Below are 20,342 nucleotides of genomic sequence, written 5' to 3'. Positions count from 1 at the left end.
CCTCCTGGGACCACGGACCTCTGAGGATGCTGAGGAGGTTGAGGACTTCTGAGGGGATGGTGGGAGGCTTTTTGCTTCATAGGGGTTTGGATTAGGGGTGACTGATGTGGGGGTTAAAGGGTCCCTGAGGGAGGCCTCCTGGCTTTTCCTATGGCAGCTTCTCTCAGCTTCCTTTACCTCCAGTTGGTCACCCTGTGCAGTTTCTCTAATGTCCACCTGTCACCCACTGGCCTCTGTGTCCAAGAAGAAGACTTGAAAGTCTTCTTCTCTCAGACAGCCTTCCTCTTGCCTTCTGCCCCAGAAACAGCCCCTTGTGCTCCACTAAAGCCTTGATTTCAGGTCCTGGGGAATCCCACGTACTCTAGCAGTTCGGACAGACCCCCCCCCCCCCCCCCCCCCCCGCTTCCGCCTGCCACCTCCAAGCCACTTTCCTATGAATAAGACAGGCCTTTGGCTGGATTCTGCAGCTTCAGGAAGTTCCTTCAGTTGTCTGATGTCCAGTCTGCTCCCTTGCAACTCTTGGTCCTCATGAGTTCCTGAAGCATATGTCTGTGTATTTGTTTGTCTTTCTGTGCAGGTATGTCTCTGCTTTGTGCACCTGTAAGACTGTGCTTATATGCTACTGAGTGTGCCCATGTCTACAAGTCTGTGTGAGCATTTGTGGGTTTGTGTGCACATTTGCATGTGTACTTGTCTGTGTGTGGCATGTTCTGTCTGCATAAGTGTGTGTGTCTGTGTGTCTGTGTGTGCCCAGGTCTGTGTCTGTATGTGTGGGTATATGAGAGTTGCAAGGCCTCTCCTGGTCAGGAAGGCTCTGTGTGCAGTGCCTGGTACGTAGTAGATGCTCATCGAGTGTTTGCTGAACTAAATGAAGGCCTTGCTCACAACAAGTTATTCCTCTAGAGGCAAAGGTGTCAAGAGGTGGCTGAGGGGAAAACAAGGAAGAAGCTATTGGGCTGATCAGGGTGGTGGGGAGAAAGGGGTGAGTAACAGATCAGGCAGAAAGGCTCTGTGGGGCTTTGGGCCCTGACAGTGCCTCTCAGGTCCCAGGCTGGAGGCAGGGTGCAGAGGTCTGAGGGCTGGGCACGTGGCACTCATCCTGTCTCCCTGTGCTCCACAGCTGCCACTGGGCCCAAGAGATGGGTGCTCTCCTGGGCGCCCCCTCCCCTGGCAGGGGCCAAGGACACTGTTGCTGCACAAAAGTCTCCAGGATGGCTTTGGTTTCACCCTGCGCCACTTCATCGTGTACCCACCCGAGTCTGCCATTCACTGCAGCCTGAAGGTATGCCCAGCTCGTCACTGCCCTGGCTGTCCCTGGGAGGCTCGATGTGGGAGGGTGATTCCTTTGCCCACTAGTCTCTCTCAGAGAAGCTGTCCTTCCTGGGACTGCTGACTCCCTTCTGCTGAGGCCTGGGAGATAGTGCCTGCTATGGCTGGGACATTTGCTCCATGGGACAGTGGTCAAAGCTCCTACCCACTGTGGCCTGTGTCTTCTCAGGAAAAGGGATGGCGGGGAGCCAGAATGCCCCCTGCTCTACCTCCAGACCTGGTCTCTGGAAAGTGAGCAAATACCTTGGGAAGATGGAGTTCCCAGGACTCTTGCTTCTAACCTGGGTCTGCTGTCTCTGTTTCCAGTGTGTGCCATTAGGGAACCTATCCCAACACACTTATTTTTGGGGGCGGGTACCAGGGATTGAACCCAGAGGCACTTAACCACTGAGCCACATCCCCAGCCCTTTTTTATATTTTACTTAGAGACAGGGTCTTCCTGAGTGGCTTAGGGCCTCGCTAAATTGCTGAGGCTGGCTTTGAACTTGCGATCCTCCTGCTTCAGCCTCCTGAACTGCTGGAGTTACAGGCGTGCGCCACCACACCCACCCAGCCCAACACACTTCCAAGACCCTTTCCACAGTGCCCCAGGCCTGTGCTTGCCACAGCTGTGTGTGCTGGAAAGGGAAGATGGCACAGGGTTTTAGTCCTCGTACAACTCCTGAGTCACTGCGGATTCCAGGCTGTCACCCCTCCCTGGCTCTTTCTCCTGCGGTAACCTTAGGGCTTGTATTACCTTGATCACTAGGAACTCTTCTCACTCTAATCTAAATGCCAGGTTCTCTGAGTCTAGAAACCAGGGCCCCTCAGTCCAAGCTGTGTGCTTGGGTGGGGGGGAGGGCCCCCGAGAGTGCAGAGGAGTAGGGGAAGAAGGTAGGAGATGGCCCAGACAGCAACCTGGGGTCTGCACGAGGGCCCTGACCCTTCTTCCTCTTCCTGCAGAGGGGGAGACAGATTTATGTCCAAGTCATGAGCCCCTTTATCCCCTTCCCCCAGGGTTGAGATCAGCCTGCACAGCTGTTGGTCTCCCTTGGGGACCTTGGTCCTACCTGCCAGAGAACCAAGGCATTGGATTTCAATGTCCATGTGCTTGTGTCTTTGTGTGCACATGAGTGCACGGTATGCTGGCATGGACTTGCACGTGTGTCTCTATGTGCGCATGTAGGACCTATGAATCCATGGCATGTGCACATGTCACTGTGCAGCTCTCATTCGTGTCTGAATCTGGGGCGCCTGCAGGGCCATTGTTGGCTGCAGCTGTGTTTAAGAGGAGAGGCGGGGGCCATGGCGTGTGGCACTGCCCTACTGTTTGATACCCAAGAACACCAGCCCTGTCATTCCTTAGAACCCCCATCTTTCCTTCCCTCCTTCCTGGCCCCTGCCACCTTCTCTCAGGGGACCCTGCTGAGGGGTGGCGGTAGCAGAAGCACCTGCAGTGGTCCCTGGTGGTGAGCACTGGAAGACCCTGGAGCAGGACCAATCAAGGAGGGCTCCATCCTCTTTCCAGAACCTGCCCAGGGCTGGTAGGGGCCCTTGACCTGGAGGCTAGAAGAGGCTGAGTGCTCCCCACCTTCCCACCGCCCCCCTGGGAGCCTGCAGGGAGCCCAGCCGTCCAAACGCATTCATCTGCCTTTGCCACCGGCCCTCTGTGCTGTCAGCTCACATCAGCGGGCACGCGCCCCACATGGGGAGCAGGGTAGAGGGCCTGCTCTCCAGCAGCACCCAGTGGCCTTCCTGTGGCCCAACCTGTCCTGGCTGGATGCCAGTAAATCCTGGGTTCTGACTGTGTCTCTGCCACTGAGTTTCTGATTGGCTTTGAACAAGTCACAGCCTGTTGTCTGTAAAACGGGTGTATCTGTGGAGAGGGTTGGACAAGATGGTGCTGAAGGCCTGATCCAGCTCTGAAATGCCACATCTTGTTGGTTTGGCCTCTCCGACCTCCTTTCTCTAAGTCCTAATTCTTCTCCAAAGTCAATGCCCTGTCACCTCACCAGGATTTGGTTCCCAGGGCCTCCCAGTGGAACCCCTTTACCTGGCTACCAGAATCCTCTGCCCTGCTGGTAACACCCATTCTCTCCCACAAAAGCGCCCTCACCAGTTCCCTCTTCTCTCCTTTCAAACCTGAATGCTTTAGTCTGACCTCTGTCACTTGTTGTTATTGACCTTCTCCTTTAACCCAGTGGATCCTGCCCTTACTTGTGCTTGCTGATTCCTGCCACCAAGCATTTGCACACCCCATTTCCCTCCCCCAGAATGTCTTCTTGCTGCCACTCAAACTTGCCTTAAAATCCCCTCCCCCAGAGGAGAGCTAATCAGTCCTTCCTGTCCATTCTGCCCCATTTTCTGAGAGTGATAGCACTGTTTGCACTTGTCACACCCGCTTATCTGTGTCTGCCTGGGTCTTCTGTGAGTGGAACCTCCTCCCTTGACCTTGGATCTTCCCAAAGGAAGGGGGCGTGGCTCCAGTGTGGATAGGGGGTTCCCAGATAGCTGGGATGCTGGGGTGGTGGAACTGGCCAGTACAAGACAGGGGATATTCCTGGGGAACTTGGCCTGGAAATTGGCACCCCAGCTGACCGCCCGCCCACCCGCTTGCTGCTGGCTAGTTGGTAGGAGAGGCCTACCTAGAGGTAGGAGAGCTCCAAGGTGGAGCTTGGAGGGGCCCACCAAGGTGAAGCTGGCCTTTCCCTGTGCTCCCCATGCTACTGAGGGCTAAACCCAGGGCCACACCCATTTCTCTATTACTTGCAGGAGGAAGAGAATGGAGGTCGACGAGGCGGAGGAGGTAAGGAGGCATGGGGCAGGGCTGGCTGGACTCAGCCTCCAGCTTCTAGTTCCCTTCTCCCCACAGCCCCCGCATCTGCCCCACTTGCACCCTGTTCTTTCTCTTTTCCTGTGCTGCTGGTCTGGCCCACTCTGGGCCTCTCCTCCTCACCCTCTGTCCTCCCTCTTTTCTCATGTTCGTCTCCCTTCAGGCCTGTCCCTTCTGCAGATGTCTGATACTCTGGATGGTAGATGGGTATCTATCACCTAGCCTCTGTCCTCCCTCTAGTTTCTTCCAACACAGACCAAGACCCAGATACAGGGCCTGGGGACCAGTGGTAGGGTACACCGAGAAAGAGCGCTTCCTTGTGGTCAGAGAGTGAGGTCCTGGTAGGAACGTGTGTGTGTGTGTGTGTGTGTGTGTGTGTGTGTGTGTAGGGGGGATCTGAAGCCTTCATTAAGATGGGAGCTGAACTCCCTTGCTGTCACCCTGGCTACTCCAAGGGTACGTTGCTGGCTCCCAGGCTCCCCCTGGTATTCTAGGCAAAACTCCCTAAGCAGGTAACATTCTTGCCCTGCCCTAGGATTCTGCAGGCAGCCATGGGGACACTGTCTTCCTGAGTCCCAGCACCACAGGTTGTGGGAGAGAAGTCAGCTGCTCTAGAACAGGCCTACAAACAGCAGAGAGTGTTGCTGCAGTGGAATAGGAGCAGCGCTCCCCACATCCCCTGGAGTTCCCAACCCTGGGGAAGGGAGTGGGTGGGAGATGTGTTAGTGTCTTCCCCGGCCTGTGGTGTGGACATTTCTGTGTGTGTGTGTGATGTGATCCTTTTACATGCCACCCTTTCCTTTGTCTTGTGACACGTGTATGTTGCACGCACGTGTGTGTGTGTGTGTGTGAGACTCTGTCTCACTAATTAGACAGTAGGCTGTGTTAGGTCAAGAACTGTGTCTCCACTTCCTGCTTAGCTTGGTTTCTAGAACATGATAGAGATGTGGTAGGCATTTAAGGGGTGGCTCTGTGTCCTTGAAAGTTTTCACTCTCCTTCTGTGGCCTCTTATCTGGCTCTGCATCTGTGACTCTATTCACAGTGAAGTGTCCTGTGGATGTGTGAGTCCGTGTATGCTTGTGTCTGTGTGATTGTGATCATTCTCTGAGTGTGTGTCCCCTGTGTGTGTAGCTGTGCATGGGTGTGACCTTCAGCAGCCACCCCCAGTTAACCTGGCTGATGCCCACCAGGACCCTCCTCCCGGCAACGCCTGGAGCCCATGGACACCATCTTTGTCAAGAATGTGAAGGATGATGGCCCTGCCCACAGGGCGGGGCTTCGGACAGGTGAGCTGTCCCAGTTCCCTGGCTCACTGAACCCTCCCTCTAGTTAGGGTGGGATTCTTGGATCCAGCTGTTGGGGAGGCCCTGTCCCCCCACTGTCACCGATACCTGGCAGAGGTACCCAGGGGGGCCATTGGTACTCCTTGACTCCTTATGTGAGGCCCTACTCCTTGTCCACAGGAGATCGACTGGTGAAGGTGAATGGGGAGAGCGTTATCGGGAAGACCTACTCCCAGGTCATAGCTCTGATCCAGAATAGGTGAGCATTCCCCACCTCCCTCCTTCCATAGGAGATCCCAGCTCACTCTACCCCCTTGGCCTTGGTGGACTAGGAACCCTGTTTTTCTAGACCCCCTTGCCTGACCCTCTGCCCTGTCTCTGTAGCGATGATACCCTGGAACTCTCCATCATGCCCAAGGATGAGGACATCCTCCAGCTGGTGAGTCCTGTGGCCGTGGTCTGCATGGAGGCATCTGAGGCTGGAGGCAGCATATGGCCCTTCTCCTGGGGCTCTCGCTTCTTGATTGGCCCCTGTGAGAGACAGAGAAGGAAACATAGCCTGGCGTTGCCCAACTGGGGCTGCCAGGCCCATCCCTGGGCTGGGGCTGGTTGTTGCTTCATTCAAGGCTGCTCTGAGCTAGGGGAGGGGAGGTGTTGGCCTTGGAAGGCAGGATTTTTGCCAGGTTATCTAGAAGGAGGGTGGCCTGGAGGGCTTTGCCAGACTGGCATGTTCTTATTAGCTCCTGTGAGAGATGCCTCTTCCCCATCTCCCTCCCTGCCTGGCCCCAGGTGAGAGTGTCTCTGTAGGCATTTACATACGCACATGCCCACATGCCCACATGCCGAATACCTGCCCCCACCTCAGTGCATCCACCCCACCCACCCCATTGTTGTGGGCACCATTTATATACAGGCAGAGCACATCAGATACACAGCACAGCTGCACAGTACCACCCTTCCTATAACACACCACGCTCTTCAGTATGTGTGACACCAAGCCAGACCCAGGTCACAATACAGGCAATCCCCCAGAGCCACCACAGTCCCCCCTCAAGCATCACAGTCTGCCACAGTACCTCTGCCTACCACAGCAAGACCTCAAGAGACACCCGCCAGCACCTCTGTTCCCTGCGGCACACACACTGCTGATTATCACAATGTGTCTATTTGGACTTCTTGCCTCCGTGACACAAATGCCCACTGGCGCATTATATCACAACACGCATATCCACGAACACACCCAGCCCACCTCAGGCATCTGCGCTCGGCAATATTACAGGATCCAGAATTGACAGGATGGAACTGGGAATGAAGCTCAATGGTGGAGCATTTGCCTGGTGTGCTCGAGACCCTGGGTTCCATCCCCAGCAACACACACACACACACACACACACACACACACACACACACACTAAATAACATAAAATAAGATAAAAAACTCAAAATTTCTACAATGTGCATTCTGACCCCCTGCATACCTAGAATGAATGCAGCATGGAGCTGGCCACTGGAAGTTCCCTCCCCAGAGCCCAGGGCTGTCCTGTCTGCCCAGTGCCCAGTTCCCTGGTCTCATGGGTCCCAGCCAGATGCCAGTTTGCTTGCCCCTGAGGTCACTGCGCCCCAGGGGCGGCTGAGAGCCAAGCCCCAAGGCCTGGGCGCCGCTGGACTGGCTTCTGCCCTGGACGTGCTCTTATAATCACTGTAATCACAGTGTCACATTTGGCACCATGCCTCTCTGGGAGCCTCCGCCACCGACCTCAATTGTCCCCTTGCTTTTCTTGGGGAAGGGGAGAAAAGAATGGGGACTCAGAGGGATGAGTGGCTCACCCCAAATCTCAAAGGCCCAGTTTCCCCCAAAGCTGAGGTGAGATGAGCTTTGAGAGGGTCATGGGGTGGAATCTAGGGGCCACCCCCACTAGCTGCCAGGGTCAAAGAGTGGGAAGGGCAGCAGTCCTGAGCTCTGCTGCCCAGGCTTCAGTGGGCTGGCAGCCCCAGATGTCAGCATCTGGGGGCCTTCACTAGCCGCCCCCATGTCGGCCAGCCAGAGGGTGGGGCCCAGGCATTCCTGTGGTTGGGAGCCAAGGCCGGAGGCCAATCAGGCAGCAGCAGCTGCTGACGCCACAGCCAACGCGCGGGCCCCTCCACACCCATCCTCCCTCCCTCCTCCTCCTGCCAGCCCGCCTAGAGAGCCGGTGGGGGCCAGGGGGAGCCGGTGGCCGGCTGGGAGGGCCGACCGAGGGGACCAGAGCAGCAGCTGTTGGGGGGGGGCTAGCCGTGTGGGGGGCGCAGGGCGGGCAGGATGCTGCCGCTGCCGCTGTGATGCAAGGAGCCCCGGGAGCCGGCACGATGGCAGGAGGGAGAGGTATGTGTGTCCCCTGCGCTGTGTGTGCCGGCTGGAGGGGCTGAGTGTGCGGGGGTGTGGTTAGCTGGTCCTCATCACATGATGTTTGTGTCTGGGACTGGAGGGCCAGTTATGTGTGTGTGTGTCTCATTGTGTTGGCTGTGTGTGAGTGTCTCAGGGTGTGTATCTTCCTGTGTCTCCTTGTGTGTGGTGCGGTGTGTGTGTTTGGGTTTGCCCTCCCACCCTTTGATAGTTCACTCTGAGATGGGCCCCCCGTAGCTCATCCAGGGCTGGGCTGGGCCAGGGCCACAAGGCTGCTGTCCCTGGGGGCTGCCTCCTTTTTTGGTTGGGCCTAGGCGCCAGCCCTGTCACTCCTCAGCAATGCAGCGTCAGCCTCAGCAACCAGCGCCAAATTCCAGGCCTAGGGGTGGCAGAAGGTGGCCCGAGGCCCCTTAGCCAGTAGGGCTCCTCTGCCAAGCTGCTCTTGAGGGAGCAGGAGGTGGGCAAATTCCTCTTCACCCTGGTGTCTTAGGAGCCTGCCCTAGCTCCCCATCCAGGGGTTAGAGGGACCTCAGGCTCGCCTAGCCTCCACCCACCCGTAGCCCACCCCACCCTGGACACACCCCTCTGCCTGCTTTCTTCCCTGACAGCTGCCACCTTGACTGGTCTCTATTGGGTTTCTCAGCTCCACCCAAGGGGCTGTGGGCATCACTGAACATAAAAGAAGCAGGGAGGAGGCAGTGGCCAGGCTGGTGGGAGAACCCCAGGAAAAAGTCTGTGGTTAAAGGTTGTCCTTGTCATAAGTCTTAGAGAAATCGCAGCTCTCTTTCTGGCGAGAGCATATGTCTTCCTCTCTCTCCGAGGCCTCTTCTTTGTCCTCCCCTGGGTTCTTGGAGCACGCCTTCCTGCTCTTACCCACTCAGCATGCTCCTGCTTAGTCCTCTCCCTTCAGTGCCCTTTTGAAGACCTGGACCTCCTAGGGTTGCCATGTGCAACCTGTGGTACCTGTCTGGCCATGCTCACCTGCTTCTGTGTCTCTGCCCAGGCCTACTCCCAGGATGCCTACCTGAAGGGGAACGAGCCATATTCTGGAGAGGCCCGCAGCATCCCAGAGCCACCCCCACTCTGCTACCCTCGAAAGACCTACGCCCCGCCGGCCCGGGCGTCTGCCTGGGCCACTATGGTGCCTGAGCCCATCTCAGCACTGCCCACTGACCCTCGGAGTCCTGCTGCCTGGAGCGACCCAGGGCCCCGTGTCCCACCTGCCACCCGTGCCCATCTGGACAACTCTTCCTTGGGGATGAGCCAGCCCCGCCCCAGCCCTGGTGCCTTCCCCCATCGCCCCTCGGAGCCCCGGACATCCCGTGCCTTCCCAGAGCCTGGCAGCCGGGTGCCCCCCAGCAGACTGGAGTGCCAGCAGGCCTTGTCACACTGGCTGTCAAACCAGGTACCCCGCAGGGCGGGGGAGAGACGGTGCCCAGCCATGCCACCCAGGGCCCGCAGTGCCTCCCAGGACCGGTTGGAGGATGTGACTACCCACCGCCAGTGGCCCTGCTCCACCTCCCAGGATGCCTTGAGCCAGCTGGGCCAGGAGGGCTGGCATCGAGCTCGCTCAGATGATTACCTGAGCCGCACCACACGCTCTGCCGAGGCACTGGGACCAGGAACACTGGTGTCACCTCGCCTTGAGCGCTGTGGCTGGGCTTCCCAGCGTCCATCTGCCCGCACCTCTGCCTGCCCGACTCGGGACCTGTCAGGACCCCAGGCTGCACCCCCACCTGGCCTGCAGGGCCTGGATGATATTGGGTACATTGGATACCGGAGCTACAGCCCATCATTCCAGCGCCGGACTGGCCTCCTGCATGCACTCTCTTTCCGGGACTCACCCTTTGGGGGACTGCCCACCTTCAACTTGGCCCAGTCGCCTGCATCGTTCCCACCAGAGGCCTCGGAACCACCCAGGGTTGTCCGGCCAGAACCCAACACCAGGGCCTTGGAGCCTCCTGCTGAGGATCGCCGTGATGAGGTGGTCCTGAGGCAGAAGCCTCCAACAGGCCGCAAGGTCCAGCTGACTCCTGCCAGACAAATGAACCTTGGATTTGGTGATGAGTCCCCAGAGCCAGAGGCCAGTGTCCGAGGGGAGCGCCTGGGCAGGAAGGTGACCCCTTTGGCCACTACTGAAGACTCTCTGGCTTCCATCCCCTTCATTGGTGAGTAAGGGTGCAGGTGGCTGTCCTGGGAGACTTGTTTGGCTTTGTCCTACTGTACCCACCCACCTGTCTACCAGGCATAACGCTCTGGGCTGGTGCTGATCGGATTGTTTTGTTTTCCTGTCCATCCATCCATCCAACCCTCTGTCCATCCATTCTCTGTCATCCTTTTTTCCATTCTACTTCCCATTCATTTATCCTTCCAGCCATGATTCCATCCACTCGCCCATGTCCCTCCTTCCTTCCATCCATCTGTTCTTCCTTCTTTCATTCCCTCCCTCTCCTTCCTTTGTTCATTCATTCATGTGTTTCTTTCTCCTTTCCATCCATTCATTCATCATTCTTTCTTTGCCCTCCTCTCCATCCTCCCATTCTTTCTTGCTTCCATGCTTCCTTGGTATGTTCACTCTTTGTTCCCTCACCTTTACCCTCCATCTCAACAACAAATATTTGTGTCAGGCACTGTGCTAGGCTCCAGGCTCTCCTTGGGGCTAGATGGTCAGACAGAACCAGCCAGTGGTGTGGGTGTGGTTCAGGGAGCTCCAGGGGGACAGGGAAGGGCTAGGTAGGGTATGGTAAGCACAGAGAGAATCTTGGAAAAAGGACACTTCTTTTTGTACCAGGGATTGAACCCAGGGGCGCTTAACCACTGAGCCACATTCCTGGCCCTTTTTTATTTTGAGAAGGGTCTCACTAAGTTGCTTTAGGGCCTCACAAAATTGCTGAGGCTGCCTTTGAACTTGAGGTTCTTCTGCCTCAGCCTTCCCAGTCACTAGGATTACAGGCTTGCACCACCACGCCCTGTGGAAAACGGGCATTTTGACTAAGATTTGAAGGATGAGGAGTTAGTCTAGGGAAGAATGTTCAGGGAGAGAGACTAGAATATGCAAATACCCTGCAGTGGGAGAGGGAACATGCTCTTCCTGCACCCTCTGGTTCAAGAGGTCTTGTCAATCTCTAGGGCCTGGGACTTCACCCTGAGAGCAGGGGGGACTGTAAAGGCTGCTTGTAGAGTGGATGGTGAATAAAGGAAAACAAGAGGACAGAGAGGTTGGGGTCATTTCTAGGTTTCCAGCCTGACTGGAGGGTGGTACCCCTATTGGGAATGGTGGGCAGGAAAAGCAGGAAGTTTGGGGCTTGTTGGATATTGCCCAGGCAGCTGAGGGATTAAGGGACCAGAGACCTGAGGCAGGGTGGAGAGATGCCTTCTGTAGCCTTCAGCCAGGGGAGACCGACAGACTGAGGGCAGCTCTCACATATTCTCAGTCTGAGGGGAGATATAACCTCTGCCCTTAAGGAGCTCCCAGTATGTTGGGGTAGACAAACTCCTGACCTCAGGAAGCTCCCAGTCTGTTGGGGGCGGGGCACAGTCTCTGCCTTTGGGAGGTTCCCAGTCTGATGGGAGAGGCACAGTTCATGCTTTCAGAGAGCCCTTAGTCTCATGGGGAGACAGTCCCTAAAGCTTCCAGTCTGAGAGGGGAAATATTGGCTCTGCCTTCAGGAACCTGCTCTGAGGAGGTGGCTCATTACCACCTCAGGGTGTCCTCCACGTGAGGTGGAGGCTCAGCCCCTGCTGAGGAGAGAGATTCCCTAATTGGTCTTGTGGGCAGGTCACCCTGGGTGGTGGTTATGTTGCCATCAGGTCCCAGAGTGCTTGCAGTCTGTGAGTGTGCTCAAGGTCTGAAGCAAGGGGTGCTGGGGTTGGCACGACTGGGGTGGGGCAGGCAGGTCAGTCTCTGCCACTTGCACATCTCCCTTTCTTCATGCACAGATGAGCCCACCAGCCCCAGTATTGACCTCCAGGCCAAGCATGTCCCTGCCTCTGCTGTGGTCTCCAGTGCCATGAACTCGGCCCCCGTCCTGGGCACCAGCCCGTCTTCACCAACTTTCACCTTTGCCCTGGGCCGCCATTACTCCCAGGATTGCAGTGAGTGCTCCCTGCTCTCCACTACCCGTCTCCCCAACTGCTCCGTCCCCAGGGGTCTCTGCTGGGCCTGTGACCTGATGTCTGCCCTCCTCCAACTGGGACTGCATGGGGAGAGTCACCTCCCGGCCTGACCCAGAAGGGAGGGCTCCAGGGACACTCCCGACATGAGGCCTGATGTGGGTGGCTTTGCAGGCAGCATCAAGGCTGGCCGCCGCTCTTCCTACCTGCTGGCCATCACCACGGAGCGCTCCAAGTCTTGTGATGATGGGCTCAACACCTTCCGGGATGAGGGCCGGGCACTGCGGTGAGGCTTTGTCTGGGTGTGGGCGGGGCTGCCACAGCCACCCTGGCCAGCTGCTCCTGAGGCTGGACCTGGGGGTTTGATGGGTGACAAGAGAGCAAGATCCTGCCTGTGCCTCCCACAGCCTTACCTTGTCCTTGCTCCCCAGGCGCCTGCCGAACCGTGTACCCAGCCTGCGGATGCTTCGGAGCTTCTTCACTGATGGGGTGAGCAGCAAGTGCGCGTGTGCGTGCGCGTGCGCGAGGGTGTCAGGGAGGGCTGGCGGCCTTGGCATGGGTCCCGGGCCTGTGCCTCCTGTGACCCTAAACGGGCCACTCTGGCTCCTTGCCCTTGCTCCCTGCACCCTCCGCCATCACGGCAGCCCTGTGACCTGCCTTCCTCCTGCAGCGTCATCACTTAACAAGACTGTACCTCCCACCCGAGGACTCCGCTCTTGCCATCGTCCCTCTCCGGGAGAAAACTTTTCTCGTCCGCCCATTCACTTTTTTGCTCTCCTCGGGATTTTTTAGGCCTGCTCTGAACTTTCAGCCTTGACCCCTGGCATTTCACGTCTCCCTTTGAGTTGCTGTGTTTCCTCAGCACTGTGGCATTACCCAGTCACATCTATCTTACCTGCTGGGCTGGGCGCCCAAGCTAGAATACAAGTTCCTGAGGACAGGGCCTCCACTGGGTCCCCCAGTACCTGCCACTGTGCCTGCCCAGGAGGCACTGCTGCTGTTTGCATGGTGCCTTCAGGGGACCAGGTGAGATTGATGGAACTGCTAGAGTTTCCACCCTCCGGAACTGGAAAGGTAAAGGATCTGGTCTGTAGTGGCTGCTGTTCTTTTTTTTTTTTTTTTTTTTTCCCCTCTCTTTACTGGGGCTGGAACCCAAGGGCCAGTACTCTATCTCTGTGCTTCACCACCAGCCCCATAACTCTTTTTAACTTTTAACTTTTTTTTTTTTTTTTTTTTTTTTGGTATCAAGGATTGAACCCAGGGGTGCTTTACCACTGAGCCACATCCCCAGCCTTTTTTATTTTTTATTTTGAGATAGGGTCTTGCTGAGTTGCTGAGGCTGGCCTCCAACTTGTGATCCTCCTGCCTCAGCCTCCTGAGCCACTGACATTATAGGCCTGCACCACTGTGCTTTTTGATTATTTATGAACAGGGAAAGTCACTGTGAGCTCAAACTCTCCATATCTTTGGTTAGTTTAACACCTTGCAGATATTGCCACCTGGCTTACTCTTTTATCACTTCCTTAGCTTACTTAACTCTCCCTTGACATGTCACTTCTGATGCTGGAGTCCTGTTGACACTGTCACTTCCTCTGTTTAACTCCTTGTGGACATGGCATCCTGCTCCACTCACCCAGTATTTGTTGATGTTCCCACTTCCCCTGTTTACTTAACTCCTTATTGACACGATCTCTTCCTCTGTTTCCTTAATTCCTTTTAGGCTGTAAAGTTAAAGGAGGTTCCAGATTGGCTTTTCTAGCATGGTGAGGCATGTGGTCTGGTGGCAGGTCACAGCCTTTCCTCCTTTCTGGCTTCTCCATTACGTCTCATGACCTCAACACAAATGATCCAGAGGGAGAGGAAGCAAGGCCCCTGAGGTTACAGCGTCAGAGTGGAACCTGGACATACACCAGGCCCGTGTGGCTGCAAGTGGTCTATGGGGTTCCTGAGATGTTGGTACTGTGGCAGCCACCCTAAATTGCCCTCTGTTGTGTCCTTGCAGTCTCTGGATAGCTGGGGCACTTCCGAAGATGCTGATGTCCCTTCTAAGCGACACTCAACTTCTGACCTCTCGGATGCAACCTTCAGCGATATCAGGAGAGAAGGCTGGTTGTATTATAAGCAGATCCTCACCAAGAAGGGGAAGGTGAGATGGGTGGAGGAATGAGCCGGGGGTGGATGGACGCTGGCTCCTGTGGAACTCTCCAGCTCCTCCTACACCTGCCTACCCTGCACCGCCCTTGGAGCCAGAAAAAAACAGCTTAGATTGTAGCATGAAGGATGGAGGTTAGATGCTGGGAAGAACTTCTGGGTGGAGGGTACTTAAAGAAGCCATAAAAAGGAGCTTAACAAGAGAGGAGGTCTTTGTCATAGGATGGATCTCATCAAATGATGTATTACCCAAACCATCCTGAATGATCCTTGGTTGGCAGATAACCCTGACAGTGGCCACTGGGGCTCATGAAAAATGAGGAGCAGGGCCAGGGTGATCCTTAATAGGGAAGTTGAAGTCCAAGAAGAAAACAGAGGCCAGCCTTTTCAGGCCTTTATGGGACCCACAGAGGGTTCAGTCTTCATTCTAAAGGCAACTGAAAATCCTTGGGGCTCTTCAGGGAGGGAGTTGCAGCTTTAAAATGGCTGTTTCCTGGGGAAAAATTATAGAGGGGCCACCCTGGAGGCAAGAAGACCATTAGAAGCCAGCACAGAGATCAAGGTGAGCGATAAGGGGGTACGTCCTGGGGGCCTGGAGGGAGGTGGCGGGGAGGGTGCTGGAGGGAGGACAAGCAAGACCCTCAAGAAGAGAAGGTAGATCCCTGAGGCACGAGCCGAGGTCAGTGCCCTGGGCTGGGAAAAAGCCAGGAGGGATGGTGGCCTCTGCCACCCTTAGCTGCCCTCCAGTCCACCTGCCCAAAGCCAGCAGAGTGGTTAGGACAAACCTAGTTTTGACTCTTGATGACACTGCATATTGCTCTGAGGGCTTGGGACTCACCCACCTGTGACTCAGTGTCCTCATCTGTAGGTGGAGTTGACAAGAATCTACTACTAAACCTGTTGCTGGGGATTAAATGACCTAATTGAAGCTAAGGGTTTACCCAGCACCTGCACCTGGGAGCTGCTGTTTGTCTCCCTTCCTGCCATTACAGGCATCCCTCGGTGTCAGGGGAACAGTTCCAGGGCCTCTGGATGCCAAAATCCATGGATGTTCAAGTCCCTTATATAAAATGGAGTAGTGTCTACATACAAGCTACACACACCCTCCTGAATACTTTAAATTCTCTCTAGATGACTTATACTGCTTAATATAAGTGCTATGTAAATAATTGTTATTCTGTAATTGTTTATAGAATAATAATGAGAAAAAAGTCAGCATATGAGCATACATGTTCATTATAGACAGTTTTTCCTCAAATATTGTTTGTTGATCCAAGGTCAGTTGAATATATGGGCATGGAACCTATGGATATTGAGAGCTGACTGTATTCGAATTTTCCACCCTGCCCCTGGGCATCTTGTGGTACCTGGAAAGAACATGAACTTTGAGGCAGACAGACTTTGAGTTCCTTACCAGCCACATTATCAAGCATGTGGCTTTGGGCATCCCTTTAACTACCCTGAGCTTCCCTTTTCTAATCTATGAAAAGGGGACTGATTATTCTACTCCAGGGTAGGTCATGAGGTGGAGTGTGATGTGTGGTCTAGGCAGGCCCGACACTCACTGCTGGTGAGCAGTAAGCACACTCTGCTTGGGGGTCTCTGTTGAAATTCTAGAAATTTAGGGTGAGGGAGCCAACCTAACCCTGCCCTCCCAGGGTTCATGACCAGCAGAGAAAACTCATGTTGCCTAATTTAGTGGCAAATGTACAAACTGTCAGAATGGGCGTAGAGGCCTCAGCAGGGTAGGGTGGGAGTTGGGGCAGATTTCTGAAAGGCTGAGACCTGAGACGTGAATCCACGCTGCAGGGATGGGGAGGAGTGGCCTTGGCTTAGATGCCCTCTTGGAGGGTCTGGGGGAAGGTGGGGAGGGACGTGCTGGAGCAGGGTGCCAGGAGCACTCAGGGCAGGGGTGGAAGATAAGGTGGGGAGCTGGGTGGTTGCCAACGCACATGGGGCTGGACACCCAGGGAATGCCTGTCTAGGGCTTAAGGTAGGGGTGAAGTGGGGAGGTATGTGACACAGGGAACAACTGTTGATCTGTAACAGGGGACAGTGTCATTACTGTTGTCTAGGTGAGCAAGGGGGCCTGATCAAGGTCCTGGCATAGGGCCAGGAGGAGGCAACCATTTAAAGGGGGATTCTAGGAAAAAGGTGGCCTGGGTTTGCTGCTGGTGGAAGTGCAGAGGAGGAGGCAGGTGGCGCTTGGCTTCCTGACTTAGGCTGTGGGAGAGGTAGAGGGTGGTAGGACCCTCCCCTCAGCCACTGGGCATTTGAGGAGCAGGTTTAGGGAAAGGGGTTCTGTTGGGACCATGTGAAGGCTGAGGGCCCTGGGACATACCCAGGCAGCGGTGTCCTGGGGAAAGAGATTCTTAGGGTGTGGCCCTCCGGGGAGGCTCCCCTGGGGAGGGCCTTTGTCTATCATGTGTACACAGGTGCCTGTGGCATTAGGTATGTGGAGAAGAAGGCAGTGGACCCAGTTGAGCCTTGAGAGAAAGTGGGGGGTGGGGCGAGTCAAAAAGAGCCAGTGTGATGGCAGTTAAACCAGGAGGAGGGACCTGGGAGGGGGCAGGGGCGGCTGTGTGAGCTGAGCAAGAGGAGCCATGAGGATAAAGCCTTTCAGAAGCCATTTGGAGAGTCCTCCTGACAGCAGCTGGCTCCTCCTCCTAGGTAGTCTGTCCCCAGCTGTAGGTGGCCCCTGGAAGCCCAGCTTCAGTGTTTCCTGGATAGGGCTGGGAACTGGCCCCTTCTTGCTCCCTGACCAATTCTGGAGGATAGGGGCTTCTAGTCCCTTGCTGGCAACAACCCAATGTCACTTGTCTCCTGGGTATCATGACCTGGGAGTAAGAGGAAGAATCCTTGAGTCAGCTTCAGGCCTTTGGTCTGTCCAGGGCCTGATGCCCTGTGCTCCAGCAGCTCCAGCTCCTCCAGAGACCACTGACCATCAGTATGAGGAGGGTGTGTGACATCCTTACAGCTGTAGAGCCGGCATTTGAGCTGGTTGTGGCCATGGAGCCCTGACAACGTAACCCTCATTTACTATCAGGGGACACTGATGCCAGTGGCTTGACTTGTCCAAAGCCATCCAGCTTGTTTAGTATCGGGGGAGTCTTGGTACTAACTCATTCTTAACACTAATATTCTGCCTGGAGGAGGATTCTGGTAACTTTACTGTTAGAACTGCCATCTCTGCTTTGAATGTCCTTGTCCTGGCCCAGCAGTGCTGTGATGTTGACCAGACTCACAGCTTGGGATCCACCCAAGGGGAGTTCATCCTGCCTTGGTCTGATAGCTGATGGAGCACCTGCCCTCAGGTGGCACCAAGGATCATTAATCCAGTGATTTGGTAAATATTGATGAGCACTTGCCCTGCACCGGGCCCTGGGCTCTGGGCTCTGAGACGTGGGGGTGAGAAGTCAGACAAGCTCCCTGCTCCCCGGAACTTGCCATTTACGGGAGAAACTGAGGACCAGAATGACCTGAGATCATAGTAGGTGCTCGGGGAAAGTGAACGGGGAGATATGGTGGTGGTGGGGGGGCTGCCTTTAGGGAAAAAGTGGTCAGAGAAGGCCTCATTGTGGAGGTCATGTCTGTTACTGTGGAGCTCGGGTCCGAAAAGCCACAAGGAGGCAGTGACACAAGAAAAAATGAGAGGAGGGGCCCTGGGGAGCAGGAGCTGCCAGTGCAAAAAGGCCCTGAGAAAGGCAGGGTGGCTCACTGCCAGGGGCCCTGTGTCTTGACGAGTGATAACCAGGGGGAAGATGGGTTTGGGAGGGGCCGGGGCCACACTTCAGATGACCTTCAGTTTGGTTTGAGGCACTGGGTGGGCTCTCAGGAGAGAGTGCTTTGCAGGGGAGAGACATGCTCTCCTCCGCCTTTGGAAATGACCGTGCTGCTAAGGGCTGCAGAGTGGGCTGAGGAGGCCAGTGGGGCCTGGAAGATCTTTGTTATTTTCCGGGTGTGAGTTGTTGATGACATGGGCGCAGTGGTTGTGGCAAAGGTCGAAGCACAAGCTGGGCACGGGAGTGCACACCTTTAGGCTGAGCAACCTGGGAGGCTGAGGCAGGAAGTTTGCTTGAGTCCGTGAGTTTGAAACCAGCCTGGGTAACATAGTGAGACCCCATCTAGAAACAAAGCAAAACCAGCGAACAAAAAAATGGCAGAGATGTGTGACACTCTTGGAAACAGGACAGTTGTTCTGATGAGTTGGATGTCAAGGGTGAGGGAAGGGGAGGAGTCAAGGGCAACTCCCAGGTTTCTGGGCAACCGGATGGATTGACTGAACTGGAATGATGGGGGCGGGGTAGAGAACAGGTTTGAGTGTTTGGTTCACGTGCCCTGTCATAGTGAGCAAGAGTGTGTGAAGCGCCCGTGGGACTTGTAGGTGGAGGCACTGAGTAGGCTGTGGGAGGTTCAGCATAGGGCTGGGGCAGACAGACAGCAGGCCAGGGCTAGACATTTTGGAACCACCATCAACAGATGGACTGGGTTTAAAGCCAGCGCATGGATAGCGTCCCCGTGAGAGGTGTGCAAGGACAGGAGAGCCCAGGAGAAGCTCGGGAGCTCCTTACCCACAGGGGTGGGTCTCTTACCTTCCATTCTACCCATATTTGGGTCAGAGATAATGCTTTGTTGTTGGGGGGTGGTGTCCAGTGCATGGCAGGATGTTTAGCAGCATCCTTGGCCTCACCTGCTGAGTGCTAGGCCCCTAGCCCCCACATTTGTTCTCCAGACAAATGTCCCTGGAGGGTGTGTGATTGCCCTGGCTGAGGACTGTAGGTGTAGAGGATGTGAGGAGGGCAGTAGAGGGGCATAAGAAGGGGCCAATCCAACTAGGAAGAACCAGGGAACGTGTGGTCCTGGATGCTCAGAGAGGCCTTGAGCGGGCAGGAAGGGCCGGCTGGGTCAGATGCAACTGACAGGTTAAGACAAGGGCTGGAAGTGGCGACTGACTCTGGCCACTTGTTGGTCCTGAGTGACCCTGAGAACAGCTTTTGGTCAGGGGACACTGATTAAGGTCTTGAGTGAGAGGCAAAGAAGTGGGAAGAGCAGCTCCCCAAGTGTGTGGGCAGCTCTGGGCCAGTTTTGCTTTGAAGGGCGGCGTGTATGGGTTGGGGCGTGGACCAGGGATGGTTTGACAAGAATTTTATTGGAGGGTGGTGCTGGGTAGGGGCCTACGTGTCCTTACAGAGTCTGGGTATTGGTGCTCTTGTTTAGAGAGGGAGGAGGTTGGGGTCCTCCGAGGGGCCGAGAGTGCTGAGCGGAGGTGTTGGGCAGGTGGGGCTGCTGCAGAGAGTAGGTGGGCTGTGGCAGGCAGCTGCGCAGATGCAGACCGGGTGGAACAGGCCTCCCAGTGGGAGTGAGTCTGCCTCCATTGCAGTCCGCAGCCCCTACGGCGAGGGGCCAACGGGCAGGCCTGTTACTCATCACTGCCCCATCTCTCTCCCACCCCGTGTCTCCCTGCAGAAAGCGGGCAGCGGCCTGCGCCAGTGGAAGCGGGTGTACGCCGCGCTGCGGGCGCGCTCGCTCTCGCTGAGCAAGGAGCGGCGGGAGCCCGGGCCGGCGGCGGCGGGGGCTGCGGCGGCCGGCGCAGGTGAGGACGAGGCGGCGCCCGTCTGCATCGGCTCCTGCCTGGTGGACATCTCCTACAGCGAGACCAAGAGGAGGCACGTGTTCCGGCTGACCACCGCTGACTTCTGTGAATATCTCTTTCAGGCTGAGGACCGGGATGACATGCTGGGCTGGATCAGAGCGATCCGGGAGAACAGCAGGGCCGAGGGCGAGGTGAGGCCCGGGCGCCCCAGCCGGGCCGGGAGGGCAGGGCAGGGCTGCTTTTCAGCTGCTGTGACCTGGGGTGACCACTCTGAGCCTCACTCCCTCTCATGAAAGTGGGGCTAGCAAGAGTCCTCCCTTCGTCCACCTGGGTTTTGGTGTGAAGAGAAGGGCACCAACAGGGGCTCGTAGTACCAGGAGTCCTCCTTTTCGGTGACTGGCAGGAGCAAGACTAACAGCAGTAATGATAGTAATTACTATTATTGTGGGGACCCCCTTGGGCAGGCTCTGGCACAAGAGGACAGCTCCGGGCCAATCGCAGCCTGTCTCAGTCGGCTGGGGGCGGAGCCTCCCATGGAGCTTTGCAGAACAGGTGCTCCTGCACCAGAGCGCAGTAGAGCTGGCTCAACGTAGGGGATGCAAACAGACTTTCCAGGAGGCCAGGAAGCTCACTCAGCTTTTGTCTGCAGGTGGACAGGGGTTGAGTCTAGCACTTTG

The 20,342-nt window shown here is 56.0% G+C and overlaps 1 protein-coding gene across 7 annotated transcripts in view; it reads left to right on the top strand.

The window, feature by feature from the left end:
• Arhgap23 (Rho GTPase activating protein 23) overlaps positions 1-20,342 on the top strand; it is an 85,216-nt gene that overhangs the window by 34,047 nt on the left and 30,827 nt on the right. For 4 of the 7 annotated variants that reach the window (XM_047544134.1, XM_047544137.1, XM_047544135.1 and 1 more), the window contains exons 2-12: positions 1,121-1,282; positions 4,081-4,114; positions 5,333-5,428; positions 5,606-5,684; positions 5,810-5,864; positions 8,812-9,976; positions 11,748-11,903; positions 12,096-12,207; positions 12,353-12,410; positions 13,924-14,067; positions 19,539-19,856. In XM_047544134.1, coding sequence (XP_047400090.1) covers positions 1,121-1,282; positions 4,081-4,114; positions 5,333-5,428; positions 5,606-5,684; positions 5,810-5,864; positions 8,812-9,976; positions 11,748-11,903; positions 12,096-12,207; positions 12,353-12,410; positions 13,924-14,067; positions 19,539-19,856 — 2,379 coding nt within the window. Of the gene's footprint in view, positions 1-1,120; positions 1,283-4,080; positions 4,115-5,273; positions 5,429-5,605; positions 5,685-5,809; positions 5,865-7,658; positions 7,788-8,811; positions 9,977-11,747; positions 11,904-12,095; positions 12,208-12,352; positions 12,411-13,923; positions 14,068-19,538; positions 19,857-20,342 lie in introns of those variants that run through there. The other 3 variants (XM_047544139.1, XM_047544140.1, XM_047544141.1) reach the window with 3 other exon arrangements.

The sequence above is a fragment of the Sciurus carolinensis genome, chromosome 3 (assembly GCF_902686445.1).
Source record: "Sciurus carolinensis chromosome 3, mSciCar1.2, whole genome shotgun sequence".
Lineage (NCBI taxonomy): Eukaryota > Metazoa > Chordata > Mammalia > Rodentia > Sciuridae > Sciurus > Sciurus carolinensis.
The sequence above is the reverse complement of the archived record's forward strand: the minus strand, read 5'-3'. Positions and strand labels throughout refer to the sequence as shown.